This window comes from Pseudophryne corroboree, chromosome 9 (genome assembly GCF_028390025.1).
Source record: "Pseudophryne corroboree isolate aPseCor3 chromosome 9, aPseCor3.hap2, whole genome shotgun sequence".
Classification (NCBI taxonomy): Eukaryota; Metazoa; Chordata; class Amphibia; order Anura; family Myobatrachidae; genus Pseudophryne; species Pseudophryne corroboree.
In genome coordinates, this window is record NC_086452.1 from 290,384,484 (window position 1) to 290,403,935 (window position 19,452).

At 46.1% G+C, this 19,452-nt stretch overlaps 1 protein-coding gene across 4 annotated transcripts in view; it reads left to right on the forward strand.

Moving 5' to 3' along the window:
- The window catches only part of MRTFA (myocardin related transcription factor A), a 424,554-nt gene that overhangs the window by 32,978 nt on the left and 372,124 nt on the right, over window positions 1-19,452 (forward strand). For all 4 annotated transcript variants that reach the window (XM_063940356.1, XM_063940354.1, XM_063940357.1 and 1 more), the window contains one exon: window positions 15,738-15,996. In XM_063940356.1, coding sequence (XP_063796426.1) covers window positions 15,747-15,996 — 250 coding nt within the window. In that variant the 5' untranslated portion in view covers window positions 15,738-15,746. The remainder of the gene's footprint in view (window positions 1-15,737; window positions 15,997-19,452) is intronic.

Genomic DNA, 19,452 nt, shown 5'->3' on the forward strand with positions numbered 1-19,452 from the left:
TTTCCACTGTTATATGCCCTATTTGAAAATTTTATGTTAAGGTATATGGCATTTTGTGCATGAAGAAATTATTTTTCAGACTGTATCTAATATTATTTTCTGGAACACTCTCTCATCCTGTGGTGCTAAAATTCGAGCCCTGCAATGCTATAAGCAACAGGGCAGCTTTTCGCTTTCTCATAGGGCAGCAGAAGTGTTCATCTTTCTTTCTTCTGAATGGGTATTTATACCTAACCACTCTCTCATTTTTTCATTCGATGCTCAGGCAGATGACTAAAAAGCAGAAGTGTTCGGTATCTCAGACCCAATTCTCTGCCACTCACATACTATGATATATATTGTCCTGATAGGACATATTGGCATATATAAAGCATAAGTAGCTGGTATCTTGAATTTAATCCTCAGCTACCAACAATAAGGGTAGTTATTGTCCTAGAGGACATACTGGCATAACCAGCAAAGACCTGTTCCAACACTACAGTATTGCTTCAGAGGTACAACAGAGATATATCTAGATTCTCTGTTCATTCCTGTATATTAGGAGTAATACCTAGGATTTTCTATATTCAACCTTTATTTCAGAGAGTGTGTCTGGGCATCTCTAAGACTGTATGGAAAGATACTCGCCTACGGTCAAACCACACTGAGTATGCCCAACCTCGTCTGATCTTGGAAGCAATACACTGTGGGACCGGGTCAGTACCTGTTTGGGTAACCTACAGGGAATACCAGGTACCGTAGGTATTTTATTCTAACTCACGGCATTGGGCCTGACACAACTCTGGAACAATATCAGTATCCCATGAGATTTAGCACATTGTTAGGATTCATTGAGCGTGATGAAAATCCTCTTCATTATAATCTTCCCTAATTTTAGAGGGGTGAAGAATTATTCAGTCTCACCGAAGAGGCTACAACAACAGAAATATATTTTCGCTTGAGGAGATATATTGCCATATGATATACTTGATGTGGATTTGTCACTATTATTTCTCTTACGTCCTAGAGGATGCTGGGGACTCCGTAAGGACCATGGGGTATAGACGGGCTCCGCAGGAGATAGGGCACCTAAAAAGAACTTTGACTATGGTTGTGCACTGGCTCCTCCCTCTATGCCCCTCCTCCAGACTTTAGTTAGATCTTGTGCCCAGAGGAGAATGGGTGCACTGCAGAGAGCTCTCCAGAGTTTTCTGTGGAAAAATAATTTTTGTTAGGTTTTTTATTTTCAGAGAGTCCTGTTGGCAACAGGCTCCCTGCATCGTGGGACCGAGGAGAGAGAAGCAGAGCTGGCTTGTAAAGTTGGGCACTGCTTCTAAGGCTACTGAACACCATTAGCTCCAGAGGGAGTCGGAACACAGGTCTCACCTGGGGTTTGTCCCGGAGCCGCGCCACCGTCCTCCTCACAGATGCCGAAGATAGAAGCCTGGTGAGTATGAGAAGGCAAAGAAGACATCAGGCGGCAGAAGACATCAGATATTCATGAGGTAAGCTGCGCGCCATTGCTCCCAGTCTCACTCACTCTCTCACACACACACACACACACACACACACACACACACACACACACACACACACACACACACACACACACTGAAGCGTGCAGGGCGCAGGGGGGGGCGCCCTGGGCAGCAATATTCCTCATATTTGGCATTGATAAGCATGGATTAGGCTGTGGCACAGTAAATCCGGTAACCCCCGCCATTTTTCTATAGAAAGTTGATGGGACCGAAGCCCGCCGTCGGGTGGGCGGGGCTTGATCCTCAGCACTAACCAGCGCCATTTTCTCCACAGAGACTGCACGAGGAAACGCTGGCTCCCTGTTCTCTCCCCTGCTGAGCTTCACAGGCTGGAAAAAAGAGGAGGAGGGCACTTTGGCGAAGCAGTGAGTGGAGATTACAATTATATACATATAACAGCGCTATTTGGTCATATATTCCAGTGTTTTTAAGCGCTGGTGTGTGCTGGCATACTCTCTCTCTCTGTCTCTCCTAAGGGCCTGGTTGGGGTTTTGTCCCCTTATAGGTAACTCCCTGTGTGTGTGGGGTGTCGGTACGTGTGTGTCGACATGTCTGAGGCGGAAGGCTTCTCCAAGGAGGAGGTGGAGCAAATGAGTGGTGTGTCCCCGTCGGTTGTGCCGACTCCAGATTGGATGGACATGTGGCATACGTTGCATGCAAGTGTGGCATCTTTACATAAAAGGCTTGATAAGGCTGGTTTAGGGGGGGACATCAGGCGGTCAATCCTCAGATTAGACAGACTCACAGGGCCCGTCGGGGTCTCAAGCGTCCCTTAACACAAGACACTACTACCGACACGGATTCTGATTCCAGTGTCGACTATGACGAAGTAAAATTGCACCCTAGGGTGACTAAAACCATTCAGTGTATGATTGTGGCAATAAGGGATGTGTTGCATATTGTGGATGAACCCTCGGTCCCCAACAAAAGGGTACACATGTTAAGGAAAAGAAACAGATTATTAATTTTCCCACATCTCATGAATTAAATGAGTTCTTTGAAAAAGCTTGGGAGACTCCGGATAAGAGACCGCAGATCCCCAAAAGAATTTTTATGGCATACCCTTTCCCTAAGCAGGACAGAGAGATTTGGGAATCACCCCCCACTGTGGACAAGGCCCTGACGTGCTTGTCCAAGAAAGTGGCGCTACCGTCTCCTGACACAGCGGCCCTTAAGGACCCTGCAGATCGCAGGCAAGAAACTACCTTAAAGGGTATTTATTCTCATACGGGTGCTGTGTTAAGACCGACGATTGCGTCGGCATGGGTGTGTAGCGCAATTGCAGCTTGGACAGATGAGCTGACAGATCAATTTGATAATATGGATAAGGATACTATATTCCTAACTCTAGCCCATATAAAAGACGCAGTCTTATTTATGAGGGATGCTCAAAGGGACATTGGATTGCTAGCGTCTAGGGCCAATGCCATGTCTATCTCAGCGAGAAGATCCTTATGGACTCGCCAATGGACGGGTGATGCGGATTCCAAAAAACATATGGAAGTACTACCCTATAAGGGTGATGTATTGTTTGGGCATGGGCTGACGGACCTGGTTTCCACAGCTACAGCAGGTAAATCAAATTTTTTACCATATATTCCCCAACAGCAAAAGAAAGTAACACCCTATCAGATGCAGTCCTTTCGGTCGCACAAGTCCAAAAGAGGTCGGGGATCCTCTTTCCTCACCAGAGGTAAGGGCAGAGGCAAAAGAGCACCTGCTTCGTCAGGTGCCCAGGAACAAAAGTCCTCCCCGGCTACTCCAAAACTCACAGCATGACGCTGGGGCTCCCCTGAGGGAGTCCACACCGGTGGGGGCACGTCTTCGACTTTTTAGTCAGGCCTGGGTCAGTTTGGACCTGAATCCCTAGGTGTTGGAAATAGTTTCCCAGGGTTACAAATTGGAATTCGAGGAGGTGCCCCCGCGCCGATTTTTCAAATCGGCCCTACCAGCTTCCACATCGGAAAGGGATGTAGTGTTAGCTGCAATTCAAACGCTGTGTATACAGCAAGTGATAATCAAGGTTCCCCTGCACCAGCAGGGAAGAGGTTACTATTCAACCCTATTTGTGGTCCCGAAACCGGATGGTTCGGTCAGACCGATTTTGAATCTGAAATCCCTAAACCTGTACATAAAAAGATTCAATTTCAAAATGGAATCTCTCAGAGCAATAATAGCCAACATGGAGGAGGGGGAGTTTATGCTGTCTCTGGACATAAAGGATGCGTACCTTCATGTCCCCATATATGCCCCCGATCAGGAATACCTGATATTCGCTGTACAGGATTGTCATTACCAATTTCAGACGTTGCCGTTTGGACTTTCCACGGCCCCGAGGATTTTCACCAAGATAATGGCGGAAATGATGGTGGTCCTGCGCAAGCATGGAGTCACAATTATCCCATACTTGGACGATCTCCTGATAAAAGTGAGATCAAGAGAGAAATTGCTGAGCAGTGTGGCGCTCTCTCTGAGAGTGCTCCAGCAACACGGTTGGATTCTAAATCTACCGAAGTCACAGTTGATTCCGACAACTCGACTGCCGTTCCTAGGTATGATACTGGATACGGAACAAATGAAGGTCTTCCTCCCAATAGAGAAAGCCCAAGACATCCAGAATATGGTCCGAGACCTGCTAAAACCGAAAAGGGTGTCAGTTCACCAATGCACTCGAGTTCTGGGGAAAATGGTGGCGGCCTACGAGGCCATTCCCTTCGGAAGGTTCCATGCAAGGACTTTTCAATGGGACCTTCTGGACAAGTGGTCCCATCTGCATTTACATTGGAAAATAACTCTGTCCCCAGGAACCAGAGTGTCCCTCCTGTGGTGGTTGCAAAGTGCTCACCTGCTGGAGGGTCGCCGGTTCGGGATTCAGGACTGGATCCTGGTTACCACGGACGCGAGCCTCCGAGGATGGGGAGTGGTCACACAGGGAAAGACTTTTCAGGGTCTTTGGTCAGATCGGGAGTCCTGTCTACACATCAATGTGTTGGAACTCAGGGCCATTTACAACGGCCTTCGACAAGCGGAGAGTTTTCTTCTAAACCTTCCGGTTCTGATTCAATCAGACAATGTCACAGCAGTGGCTCATGTGAACCGCCAAGGCGGGACAAGAAGCAGAGTCGCGATGGCGGAAGCCACAAGGATCCTTCGCTGGGTGGAAAATCATGTAAGCGCTCTGTCGGCTGTCTTCATTCCGGGAGTGGACGACTGGGAAGCAGACTTCCTCAGCAGACACGATCTCCATCCAGGAGAGTGGGGACTTCATCAAGAAGTCTTGGCAGACGTAACACGTCTTTGGGGAACTCCTCAAATAGACATGATGGCGTCACGCCTCAACAAAAAACTTTGGAGGTATTGCGCCAGGTCTCGGGACCCTCAGGCAGTAGCAGTAGACGCACTGGTAACACCGTGGGTGTTCGAATCGGTCTACTTGTTCCCTCCTCTTCCTCTCATCACGAAAGTGTTGCGGATCATAAGACGAAGAAGAGTACAGACGATACTCTTTGTCCCAGACTGGCCTCGAAGGGCTTGGTACTCGGAACTACAAGAGATGCTCACAGGAGACCCCTGGCCTCTTCCTCTGAGGGAAGACCTGTTGCAGCAGGGGCCCTGTGTATTTCAAGACTTACCGCGGTTACGTTTGACGGCATGGCGGTTGAACGCCGAATCCTAGCAAAAAAGGGGATTCCGGAAGAGGTCATCCCTACTTTAATAAAGGCTAGGAAGGAGGTGACGGTAAAACATTATCACCGTATGTGGCGAAAGTATGTGTCTTGGTGTGAGACCAAGAATGCACCTACGGAAGATTTTCATTTGGGTTGTCTTCTCCACTTCCTACAGACAGGAGTGGATATGGGCCTGAAATTAGGCTCGGTTAAGGTACAGATTTCGGCCCTCTCGATTTTCTTTCAGAAGGAATTGGCTTCTCTCCCAGAAGTCCAGACGTTTGTAAAGGGAGTGCTGCACATCCAGCCCCCTTTTGTGCCTCCAGTGGCACCATGGGACCTGAATGTGGTGTTGCAGTTCCTAAAATCACACTGGTTTGAACCACTTGACAAGGTTGAGTTGAAATTTCTTACCTGGAAGGTGGTCATGTTGTTGGCCTTAGCATCAGCAAGGCGAGTGTCAGAATTGGCGGCTTTGTCACACAAGAGCCCCTACTTGATTTTTCATGTGGATCGAGCTGAATTGAGGACACGTCCGCAATTTTTGCCTAAAGTGGTTTCGTCGTTCCATATGAATCAACCTATTGTGGTGCCTGTGGCTACAGGGGACCTGGAGGATTCCAGATCCCTGGACGTAGAAAGGGCCTTAAAAATTTATGTAGCCAGGACGGCTAGAATTAGGAAAACAGAGGCTCTGTATGTCCTGTATGCGGCCAATAAGATTGGCGCTCCTGCTTCGAAGCAGACTATTGCTCGCTGGATCTGTAATACGATTCAGCAGGCTCACTCTACGGCTGGATTGCCGGTACCAAATTCGGTTAAGGCCCATTCCACTAGGAAGGTGGGCTCTTCTTGGGCGGCTGCCCGAGGCGTCTCGGCATTACAACTTTGCTGAGCGGCGACTTGGTCGGGGTCAAACACTTTTGCTAAATTCTACAAGTTTGATACCCTGGCTGATGAGGACCTAGCGTTTGCTCAGTCGGTGATGCAGAGTCATACGCACTCTCCCGCCCGATTGGATGCTTTGGTATAAACCCCATGGTCCTTACGGAGTCCCCAGCATCCTCTAGGACGTAAGAGAATATAAGATTTTAAACCTACCGGTAAATCTATTTCTCCTAGTCCGTAGAGGATGCTGGGCGCCCGTCCCAGTGCGGAAACTCTGCATGACTTGTATATAGTTGTTGCTTACATAAGGGTTATGTTACAGTTGACATCGGTCTTGGACCGTTACTGTCGTTTGTTCATACTGTTAACTGGTTATGTATGTTCCAGGTTACATGGTATGATTGGTGTGGGCTGGTATGAATCTTGCCCTTGGATTGCTAAATCCTGCCTTGTATTGTCCATCTCCTCTGGGCACAGTTCTCTAACTGAGGTCTGGAGGAGGGGCATAGAGGGAGGAGCCAGTGCACACCCATAGTCAAAGTTCTTTTTAGGTGCCCTATCTCCTGCGGAGCCCGTCTATACCCCATGGTCCTTACGGAGTCCCCAGCATCCTCTACGGACTAGGAGAAATAGATTTACCGGTAGGTTTAAAATCTTATTTTTATGATTTACTTTTAGAAGGATCCTAATAAAAGTTACATTTTACATATTTTTTTCATTTTTTTTTTTTTTCTTTTCATTAATTAATATTTCTTATACAGTACAAGTGTGCCCCAGGACAGACATATAGTCGCTTCTGCTTTTCTTGCATCTTTGCAAGAATCAGTCCTTTTATTGATGGCATTTCATATCAACCAACCTATTGTGGTGCCAGTTGCTACTGACTCCGCAATGTCATCAAAGTCCTTGGATGTTGTAAGGGCTCTGGAAATCTATGTGAAGAGGACTGCTCGTAGCAGAAAATCGGACTCTGTTTGTCCTGTAAGATCCCAAGAAACTTGGGTATCCTTCATCTAAGCAGAGAATCTCTTGCTGGATCAGGTTCACTATCCAGCATGCGTATTCTACGGCAGGGTTGCCGTGTCCAAAATCTGTTAAGGCCCACTCTACTCGTAACGTGGGTTCTTCCTGGGCGGCTGCCCGGAATGTCTCTGCTTAACAGCTTTGCCAAGCGGTTACTTGGTCTTGGTCGAACACGCTTTCTAAGTTCTACAAGTTCGATACTTTGGCCTCTGAGAACCTAAAGTTTGATCACTCAGTTCTGCAAGAGTCTCCGCGCTCTCCATCCCATTCTGGGAGCTTTGGTACATCCCCACGGTACTAATGTGGACCCCAGCATCCTCTAGGACGTTAGAGAAAATAGGATTTTAATTACCTACCGGTAAATCCTTTTCTCGTAGTCCCTAAAAGATGCTGGGCGCCCGCCCAGTGCTTCGTTATCCTGCAGTGGTTACTTGGTTCAGTACTGCTTTGTTCTTGGTTAAGTACTGCATTATTACTTGCTTCAGTACTATTATTCAGCTGTTGCTGAGTTTTCAAGCTAGTTAGCTTGGTTTGCTTTGTTTGTGTGAGCTGGTATGAATCTCGCCACTATCTGTGTGTGTAAAATCCTTCTCTCGAAGTTGTCTGCCTCCTCGGGCACAGTTTCTAGACTGAGTCTGGTAGGAGGGGCATAGAGGGAGGAGCCAGCCCACACTGTTAAACTCTTAAAGTGCCAGTGGCTCCTAGTGGACCTGTCTATACCCCATGGTACTAATGTGGACCCCAGCATCCTCTACGGACTACGAGAAAAGGATTTACCGGTAGGTAATTAAAATCCTATTTTGTCCTGTATTACTGGAATTTGGTAATAGACTAGCTCGCAGTATACAATGCCACTTGGCTAGCATCTACAGTATGTAGACTCTCTTTCAGTGTTGATTAACATGAGGCCCTCCAGCTGCTGTGGAACTGAACATCTCAGCGTGCCCTGCCACAGTTTTAGCATTCCCTAATATCATAACTGGCACACTGTGTGTAGTTCCACAACAGCTGGAGGGCCACATGTTGAGCAACTGTGCTCTAGCAACCATCCTATTAAACTGTGTCACAGGTATCAGGGCCTCCTCAAACCAAATCATGGCCATCATTGCCTCGAACACTTGTGAATGAGGGAGTTAATGTCTGTCAGAGTCTCTTTAAAGGTGGCCGCATTCCTTGTAGTCTAATCAGGGTCCAATTCTCTCCACGTAGTCAGATTACTAATGTGGGGGGGAGGGTCAAATTGTCTTCTTACATTGTACCAGCCATTTCATGTTCCATGGTGTTTGGATCCAGAGCAGCCAAGTGTTAATGTAGGAAAGCATCAGTCTTAGGAAACCCTTCTCTTGGAGATCAATGCTTCAGGTACTGGTGCTGCATCCATGCAAGTCTCCCTAGTCTTTAGAATCTCAATCCACCATGTCACTGGGATCCTCCCAACCCCATTCATTCAGAGGTCCATCTCTCCCCTAGGGTTTCCACCTCATCCCTTTAATTCTGGACACACATTAATTACACAGGTTCTGTAGCCTGGCTGACTTCAAAACTCCATTTCACCTAGTTTTGATCAGCCACAGAACCTGTGTATTTAATATGTGTCCGGAATTAAAGGGATGAGGTGGCAACCCTACTCTCACCTCATGGTATACTGGAGTAAAACTTTATCCTAGTATCTGCCAGAACTCTCTCGAAGTGTCGCTTCTTGATCCTTTGATACTGCTCCAGCTCAGTAGGAACTTGCCATGATATGTTTACCTCATGTCCAAGAAGTCTGTTGGCTGAGTGCAATCCTGGTTCATGAGTGCCAACTTTTTGTGGAGCTCTGAATCATGCCTTGTATACAGTTCTCCTTGGTTGAGTGCCTAGGACTTTGTGATCCCACAGTTGCCACCAAATGTGAGCATACTGTGTTATTATTAAATTATCTACATAATGGTTTGTAGTTATGTACCACATTTTCACATGCGTACATGTAGATGTGTATAACAAATGTTGTTTTTGTTTTTCTGCAGTGGGGTACACTGGGGTTCCACAGGGATAACATCGGGGTGTAGATTGGATCTTGTTCCGTGGCACCAACAGGCTAAAAGCTTTGACTGTTCCCAGGATGCATAGCGTTGCCTCCTCTATAACCCCGCCTCCGTGCACAGTAGCTCAGTTTGTAAGTTGGTGCCTGCAGTGCAGGCAGCTAACAGGGAGGGCTGCTCTGAGCAGCCCTGAAAAGAGCTTTTATGAAGACTTCAAGGGCCGCAGCATAGGCACTTAGAAGTGCTATATGTCATTATGACATATCAGGCTGCGGCTCCCTCACCTCCCCCGGCGGCGCTTTATTCTCCCGCGCCCTGGTTGCGGGTACTTACAGCGGAGTGCTCCGATTCTTCACCTAGGGCACACACACCTGCAGCAAGCTCTCCGGTATCGCGTGGCCGCATCAAGGGAGGAGGTAAGAGGGTCCCTCAGGCGGGACTCGCTGGAAATTGCGATCCGGCGCGGTCTTCAGGAGACGGACTGTGCACGCTGGCGTGGACACTGTGGCCGTACAGGGACCCCACTAGACCACCAGGGCAAGGGCACGGGTCGGTTTACCTCATAATCCGTTTTACTAAGGCCCGCAGAACCCGGTGGTGAAGTCCAGCAAGGGGATGAGGCTCTGACCTGTAGCTCCTCCCCCATGCACCATTTACTGCCAATGTTCCCGCCCTGGAGCTGCTTCTCTCTGCCTCCTTCTCTCCCTGTCAGTGTTTGGGCGCCATTACACACATGCTGAGCTGACTTTGGGACTGCTGGGCAATGTCTGCTCTGTAAAGCCGCCTGCATCGTCAGCACCGTGCATTTACAGGACACTTAAGTATTCTACATGTCTTTGGACAGTGTTAGTTAAGAACAAGTGCATACATTTAGGGTTATTTAGTACAAGTACCCTGTGATATACATCCAGTCTTTACTGTGCATTGTTATATCTATATTTATACATAGCTTTACTTAGTAGTGCAGTTACTTAGTATTGCTAGTCCAGTGCAGTTTTATTGTTATTTGTGATAATTTCTGCATTGTATATGTGACTGTGTGTGTGTGCCAATAGCTGCTGTGTGATTTCCATTCCGTGTATCTCACATATACTGCTATCCCTATATTCTGTATCCTGAGGGGGGCTAAGTGCTTCAGGGTTTTCATATAATATAGTGTTTCACAGGATATACTCCTTTTATTATTTTTCTCTGTGTTTTACAGTCACCATATACCTCTTATATTCTCTGTGTGCGCTCTGCTTGCAGTCGCACTATACAGGGGGATTTTTGTAAGGTACTTTGTCTGCTTATATTTTACTATTTCGCCATACGGTTACACTTTCATATTATGTCAGCTACACAGGGTGATAATCCTGCACCCTGCAGTGCTAATGCCATGATTGTCTGGGGAAAATATTGCAACTGTGGGTTCAGGTACAGACTGTTCTATACCCCCCTTAGTCAGTCCACAGCAACGGGGACAAATCATGACCCGCCGTGGGCTACATTTTCTAATTTACTGACTACGCTTGTAACTAGACTTGCGCCCCCTATGGAACCTCCTGTGCCATTACACATATTGTCCCTGCTGTTAATCCGCCATGGGCAGATACTCTGTCCTCTCAGTTACAGCAATTAAATCCGTCTTTGGCCAAGCAAAACCCTAACCCTCGCCCGCCTAAGACCAAGGGGTTGTCAAAATGGGCCATAACTTCCTCACAATCCACTCATGTTTCAGATACTTCATCTGATAAAGATGGCGCATATACTGACCCCTCAGACACTGAAGCAGATGCTTCTGATGGGGAGTCTGACCTTTTGGAGGCTATCAGGCTGATTATTCAAATTGATGATGACGAAGAACCCCAGCTACGTCTAAGAAACCAGATAAGTTTAAGCGTCAGAAGGTTACTAAATTAGTTTTACCTCATTCTGACCACTTAGTTGAAATACGGCAGGAATCCTGGAAATATCCAGGAAAGAAATTCTCCCTGTCTAAGAAGATGCTAGCTCATTATCCTCTCGCTGCAGAGTTAAGTAAAAATTGTGAAAAACCGCCGCCGGTGGACTCACAAGTTGCGCGTCTGGTGGTGTCATCTGCTCTGCCTGTCACTACCGTCATCTCTTTGAAGGAACCAACGGATAAACGAGTGGAGGTTTGCTTGAAATCTATTTACACTCTTGCTGGAGCTGTGCATAGGCCTACTATTGAAGCCTCTTGGGCTGCTAAAGCCATAGAGGCCTGGTATCAGGAAGTTGAAGCGGAACTACCATCTAATTTTCCTGATAATGCTAGACAGTGTCTTTCATACATTATTACAGCCTATCATTATATACAGGAGGCGGCATGAGATGCAGGTATCCTGGCGACCAGAGCGTCTACTACATCTTTTCTGGCTCTCCGGATCCTCTGGTAGCGGTCCTGATCTGTAGATCTGGACTTGGAGGTGATCCCTTTTAAGGGAAACATTCTTTTTTGGGAAGACCTGAATAAGATTGTTGCTGACTTAGCATCTGCTAAGACTGCATGTCTACCTAGTACTACTCCTTCAGCTCCGAAGGCTAAGAGTACTTCCTTTCGTTCCTTTCAACCTCCAGGTAAAGCAAAGTGTCAGGCGTACCTGAAACAGGCTCACACTTCCAAATCCACTAAGCCCAAACCTAAACGTGCCTGAGCTGCCTGTCAGCCTGCTTCCAAAATAGACAAGCCTGCTGCATGACGGGGCGGGCCTCCCTCTGGGGGATCCCAGGGTGGGAGGCGGCATTCTACGGTTTGCTCAGGTATGGTTATAGACCACTTCAGATGCCTGGGTAAGTGAAGTAGTAACTTACGGATACGTCATCTCTTTCAAGAAACGTCCCCCTCGCCAGTTTTGCTCAACAAATTTCCCTTCGGACCCAGTAAAAGCAAAAACTCTCCATTTGGTGGTACAATCACTCCTGGACACGGGAGTGATAATGCCTCTAACTCAGAGAGGCAGGGGGTACTATTCAACGCTGTTCCTAGTTCCGAAGTCAAATGGATCTTCCCGACCCATTCTCAACCTCAAGTCTTTGAACAAATTTGTGAGAGTTTCAAAATTCCGTATGGAAACTCTTCGCTCTATTGTTCTGGCTTTGGAGCCCAAGGACTATATGATATCCCTGGACATTCAGGATGCTTACTTGCATATACCTATTGCAGCACCGTATCAGCAATACCTGCGGTTTGCTAAAGGCAAACCTACATTTTCAATTCCAGGCCTTTCCTTTTGGTTTGACCACGGCTCCAAGGATCTTCACCAAGGTGATGGCGGTCATGACTGCTCTACTCTGCCGTCAGGGTATCGGGATCCTGAGGTATCTGGACGACTTGTTGATCCTGGTGAACTCTCCGGAGGTTCTCCTTCGTCATCTGGAACTGACGGTCCAATTCCTGCAAGCCCACGGGTGGCTCATCAACTGGAAGAAGTCTTCCCTGGTCCCTGCTCAGAGCATGGTGCACCTGGGAACGCTATTGGACACCCACAACCAGTGGTTGTTTTTCTCTCAGGAGAAGGTCTTGAAACTTCAGGACAAGATAAGATACTTTCTCTGTCGCCCACGTGTGTCGATACACTCGGCGATGCAAGTACTAGGCCTCATGGTGTCTGCTTTCGACATGGTAGCGTACGCTCAATTTCATTCACGCCCTCTGCAGAGGTTAATACTCTCCAAGTGGGACAGCCTACCTCACCGGATCAACACTCAAATGATCTCTTTTTACTTCAGGAAGTCCGCTAGTCACTTGCTTGGTGGCTACAGGACCAGCAACTGAGCAGGGGTCATCCCTTCTGGATTTCCAACTGGGTCCTTTTAAAGACGGATGCCAGTCTGCGTGATTGGGGCGCGGTATTGGAGCAACACTCTCTTCAGGGTCGGTGGACCAAGAAGGAATCTCCTCCCGTTAAACATTCTGGAATTGGGGGCGGTGTTCAATGCGTTGACACTAGCCCTGCCTCTGGTACAGTACAGGCCTGTTTAAGTACAGTCAGACAATGCCACCACGGTGGCGTACATAAATCATCAGGGCGGCACTCGGAGCCGCATGGCAATGATGGAAGTGTCAAAGATTCTTCATTGGGCGGAACGCCATTTGCCAGCCATATCGGCAGTGTTCATTCCGGGAGTCCTCAACTCGGAATCGGACTTCCTCAGTCGTTAGGACATTCACGCCGGAGAGTGGAGTCTTCATCCGTAAGTCTTTCAACTCCTAGGGGACAAGTGGGGCCTACCAAATGTAGACCTGATGGCGTCTCGACACAATCACATGGTTCCGGTCTTCGGAGCAAGGACAAGGGATCCTCAAGCAGCGTTCGTGGACGCCCTGGCAATTCTATGGAACTTTTGGCTACCGTATGTGTTTCCTCCGGTGTCACTTCTGCCCAGGGTGATAAGGAAGTTCAAGCAAGAAGCAGGAATACTACTTCTAATTGCTCCAGCGTAGCCTAGACGGCATTGGTTCTCAGACCTGCCGGGTCTCACGATGGAGCGTCCTCTTCTACTTCTGCAGCGCTCAGACCTCCTCGTTTAGGGCTTTTGTGTCTACCAGGATTTGGCCCGGCTGGCTCTGACGGCGTGGCTCTTGAAGCTTCCGTCCTGAGGGCCAAAAGTTTTTCTGAGGCGGTCATTCAAACTATGTTGAAGGCCCGTAAGCTGGCGTCTGCTCGGATTTACCATAGGGTCTGGAATTCTTACTTCGCCTGGTGTGCGACTAATAATTATGACTTATACAAGTTCAGTACTGCCAAACTTTTGGCCTTCCTGCAACAGGGCCTGGACTTGGGTCTTCGTCTGGCCTCCCTCAAGGTGCATATTTCTGCCTTGTCGATATGGTTTCAGAAAAAAATTGCGACTCTGCCTGATGTTCATACATTCACTCAGGGTGTTTTACGGATTCAACCTCCCTATGTCCCACCTGTGGCTCCTTGGGATTTGTCGGTTGTTCTGGATGCCTTACAAGAGTCTCCGTTTGAACCTCTTGAGTCTGTGGACCTCAAGTGGCTTACTCTGAAGGTCTTGTTTCTGCTGGCTATTGCCTCTGCTAGACGGGTTTCAGACTTGGGTGCCTTATCCTGTTGGTCACCTTTTCTGATTCTTCACTGTGACCGTGCGGTTTTTGGAACTCGCCCTGGTCATCTACCTAAGGTGGTGTCATCGCTCCACTTTAATCAAGAGATTGTGGTTCTGGCCTTTACCTCTCCAGGTTTGTCCTCCAAAGAGCTGTCTTTGGATGTGGTACGCACTCTATGTATTTATGTGAAGAGAACTGCTTCCCTTAGGAGATCTGATTCTCTCTTTGTCCTTTTTTGGTTTTCATAAACGTGGCTGGCCTGCTAATAAGCATACCCTGGCCAGATGGATTAGGATGGTGATTGCACATGCTTATGTACAGGCTGGCCTTCCAGCTCCTTCTACCATCAAAGCCCTTTCTACTCGGTCTGTTGAACCTTCTTGGGCGGCCCGCCGCGGTGCGACCGTTGGACAATTGTGCAAGGCGGCTACGTGGTCCTCAGTGAACACGTTCATTAAGTTCTATGCCTTTGATACTTCTGCCTCCCAGGATACCTCCTTTGGATGCCGGGTTCTTGTGCCCGCTACAGTGCATCCCCTCCCATGAGGAACTGCTTTAGGACATCCCCAATGTCATCCCTGTGGAACCCCAGTGTACCCCTTTGCAGAAAAGGAGATTTATGGTAAGAACTTTCCTTTTGTTAAATATTTTCTACGAGGTACACTGGGTTCCACAGGGCGCCCACCCTGACGCAATTAGCTACTTTGGGTTTGTATGGCATTAGCCGCTGATCCTATCGTGAGAATGTGATGTATGTGGCTACTAACTGTCATCTCTTTTACCTGCTACTGCATTGGACTGGTTAAGAAAACTGAGCTTCTGTGCACGGGGGCGGGGTTATAGAGGAGGTGGCGCTATGCATCCTGGGAACAGTCAAAGCTTTTAGCCTGTTGGTGCCTCGGATCAAGATCCAACTCTACACCCCAATGTTATCCTTGCGGAAACCAGTGTACTTTGCAGAAAGAGATTTAACAAAGGAAAGTTCTTACCATAAATCTCCTTTTTTTTTTTTTTTTAATAACCCACAACATTTAATAAATCTCAGGGTTTGAAATAATTTAAAGAATTCATGCTTAACAAATATTGAACCAAGAGTAATTACCATTATTTAAATTATTAAATTGAGGCACTACAGCTAATCATATGGACCATAATTAAAAAAAGAAAATAAAAAAAAGAAAATATATATATAAAAATATATAAATCTATATTCCTGTAATTACTTCCTATTTTTTTTTTTATTACAAAAAATGTACAATGTGCTGTTTATCTTCCATTTGGATTTTCTTGTAATAAACTGCTTGTGTACACACGTTATTTAATTAAATGTATAGATCCAATAAATAAAACAGAATAGCTTTTTGTTTTTGAACCTTCAATTTTGCTGACAAATATCGTGAAGGCAGAATAAAGCATTATTTAAAAGTATTTGTTGATGAATGTTTTACACTGAGGACGTTACAGTATCTCTAAAAAAAAATTGCTCTTTTCTGACTTGAGCTTAATGATAAATGTCACAAAAATATAATTGTACCTTTTTCAGATTGCAGCCATGAAAAACATAGTGGATTATACCAACCTGTCCCGCCTTTTGCCGCCCTCCTCCTCACAGGGTGGACATGGTAGGGGAGGGTACAAGGGAGGGGATGATGAAGCATTAACGATGGAAGGCCCTCCTGCTCCCAGCCCGCAGAGTGAAGCAGTTGCCAATGATTTGCAAGAACTATCTCTGCAGCCTGGATCCTACATTCAGGTTGCTGGACACAGGTCCAATGATCCTCCACTCAGCGAGCGGAAAAATGGTAAGCTATATGGAGACTTAATAATTTAAAAATTGTTTATTCAATGTTGTCCCATGCTTAATTTCTCAACACTTAATCGAAGGTAGAAGCACATTATTCTCTAGAATTTTACTGTATGCTCTCATTAACATTTCACGTCACTGGAGCGAAGGGGCCCAGGTCAATCCAGCCACAGATCATCATTCTTTCCCCGACAAACTTTGGTTACACAGTGTTTTCCTGATTAGAGATGGCTGACGACTGCTCTAGTTTAAACAGTTTGCTAGAAGCCATCAATGGTTTAGCTATGCATGTGTGCAGATGGCACCAACACCAACCTTCTTGGTATGCCCACTGATGTCCACTCACAATTAGACCATCGATTGTCGGTGGCCAAACCTAACTTGAGACCTGATGTGTTGGAAAGGTGGCATGCTTAGACGGTACCATGTTGAAAATAACTAGGCTCTTCTACTGCAAATGTTTGAATATGAAGATTGCATATTGTGTAAGCTTGATGGCATATAACATATTCCTCTTTGAATTGCTAAATGTACACATTTCCTACCTACTTAAGTGTCCCACCAGCTCCTCAGCTTTATGCAATTGTGGGGACATATGTATGTCGATAAGTATTATATTTGTGAAAGTAGTATTAGCAATTTTGCAGTTCTGATTTTTATTTTGAAACAGCGAGGGCGGCACCCAGCACCATCATTACACAGGCTGGCGGTGCCTGAAAACATTGCGAAACGCGACCAACGGTCGCGATGGTGATCCGAGGCTGAGGCCTCAGGCACAGCACTTGGATCTTGCAAATGTGAACAGGAGGAGTCTATCTCCTACAGACACCTTCTGTTACATTTGAATATTAATGATGCGGAATTGCACAGCTGATTCCTTGCAGCTGTGGAAATCCTTAGAAACATGAATCAGGCACTTTGCCTGCAAGTACAAGTGCCCCACATTCTGCAATAAGTGTGCTGATGATAAAACTCACATTCTGTCTGTCAAGGACAAATATTATTACAACAAGGAAGCTAGTTCTGTTTTACACAATTCATTTTTTGCCAAATGTATATCTATTGGTCAACTGGCAATAGTTCAAACTTGTAAATCTAAAAAGAAACCCCCAAAAATAGAATTAAATTTGTTTACCATAACTTAGCTATGTGTCAAATAGTCATTAGGGTACATTCAATTGGTGTCGAATCCCTCGTTTTGTCGGAAAACGGGGCTTTTTCGACAAAAAAACCCTGTCTAATTGCATTCGACAATTCAATACGCCACTTTTCGACAAAAAACCTGTTGGATCCGTTTCGACTTTTGACTTTTCGACAGTCGAGTGTGGAGTGTCTGTAATGTTGAAAACCCGGCTTTTCAACAAAAGCATATTCAATTGAAGATTGTCGAATTGGTATCAGTGGTTTTTGACGCTTCTTTCAACAATTTCATTGCGACAAAGTTTTTCTGTCATGAGCTGAGAAGAAATTTTAAATACTTTATTTTTTTTTTTAAGTTTTTTGATTTCTACTAGCATATCTATTTCTATTTTAAGTAATTATATAATTTGGTTTTTGGATTTATGAGCCACATTATTATATTTTTATTTTTTCCCAAATATTTTTTCTTTACTGGGCTGAGGGAAGGATTGTACCAATGATTCAACATTTTTACCCAGGTTACACTTCACCAAAGCAACTCCTATGCTTGAGACTTCAGGGAGAAGAGCAGCCATTACACAGTCAGCTGTCTTGTGGAATCGTTTTTTTTAGGGCAATCTGCGTTTTTAATAAATATATATATATATATCATATTTTTGTACACTGACTACAATAATGGAGCTTTTTTCTGACCAGATTGTGATGTTCATGAAGTCGAATCCCGGCCGCCCACAATCCGAGCTTCGGTCACTTTACGACCGGAGGCATGTCGAATCCATTTGAAATTGAATATGTCGAATTCAGTGCCCTGGAAGGTGGGTATCGACAGTCGAATGCTGTCGAATTGGAAAACTGTCGAATCCACTGCGGGATTCGACACCAATTGAATATACCCCATTGTTTCCTACGTCTGTTCTAAGCAGCCTGTTTATTTATATTTAGATAGTGAAATGCCATTTTTATGTCCACTTACTCGGATATTGTATGCGGGTTCAGTCCTCTTTAGTTGTCCATGGTTCCCAGTCTTAATTTCATATTCCAGTATTAGATAGTTGCTTCTAGGCTGGAGCTTTTTATTTGCTGACGACGTGAGCAAATAGAGGGCATAATTCAGAAATGCATGTAATGCCGATATATACACAGTTAAGCTATTATCGGCCAACTGTACACGCGTCGCACTGCATATGCGCAAAGGTACCTTTGCGATGTTGCTTGCAGTGATTATTTATTTATAGTGAATGACAGTCGAGGACTATTTGGGGGGGCGGGTAAGGGATGTGGTGGCAAAAACGCAGATGTGTAGTGAACATTTTAAGGGGATCTGTGCCTGTATCTGTGTTCTCGTACACAGAAAGCATGGTGCCAGCATCTCCATTCCTGCGGCCATTCTGTGTGACCATAGGATTACACGGATCAGAGGATGGAATGGAAATAGGAAGGACTCCATGCTGTGAGCTGTATTGTGGACCAGTTGATTTGTAGGTTGTGTATTTGAAGCCAGGGCATGCCCAGTATGATTTCATGAGTGGCTTTAGGGATTACCAAAAGTTCAATGAACTCGGAATAGAGGAAGCCCACTCCCAGGACCACTGGCTTAGTCTGCTGGTTGATGGAACCCTCGGCAATACGACTACCATCCATGGCAGTGAGGTAGACTGGGCAAGACAACTCTAGAACAGGAAGATGGATTTTATCAACTGCAGCTTGTGTAATAAAGTTCCCAGCAGCACCACAATCTACTAAAGCAGAAAAGGTATGTAATCCACTCTGTGTTTTCAACGTTACAGGGAGGATGAGGTATCGAGAAGAAGGAGCTTTGGCTGACATTTCTAACTTGACTCCTCCTTTACAAGTTAGATCTGGCGTTTCCCAAACGAGGAGGACAGCAACCAATCATGTGACCAGCAGCAGCACAATATAGACACTGTCTCTCTAGTAACCTTTTTGACCGCTTCTCAGGGGTTAAGCGGGACCTATTCACTTGCACAGGCTCATTAGAAGTAGTGGGTAGAGACTGTACTTGGCATAGCCCAATGCTTGCGAGGGTCACTTCGAGAGCGTTCACTGGTTATTTAGCATAAACGCAAGTCCAATTTCACACATAGGGAGAGTAAAGCTTCCAGTTGCTCTGGGAGATCTCGGGTTGCCAACTCCTCTTTTATACGGTCAGACAGTCCATGCCAGAATGCAGCAACCAACGCTTGATAGTTCCATTTAACCTCTGATGCCAATGTCTGGAACTGGATGACATTTTGTCCCACGGTGTGTGTTCCCTGGCAAATCTAGAGGATGTCTGAAGAAGCAGATATTGTAC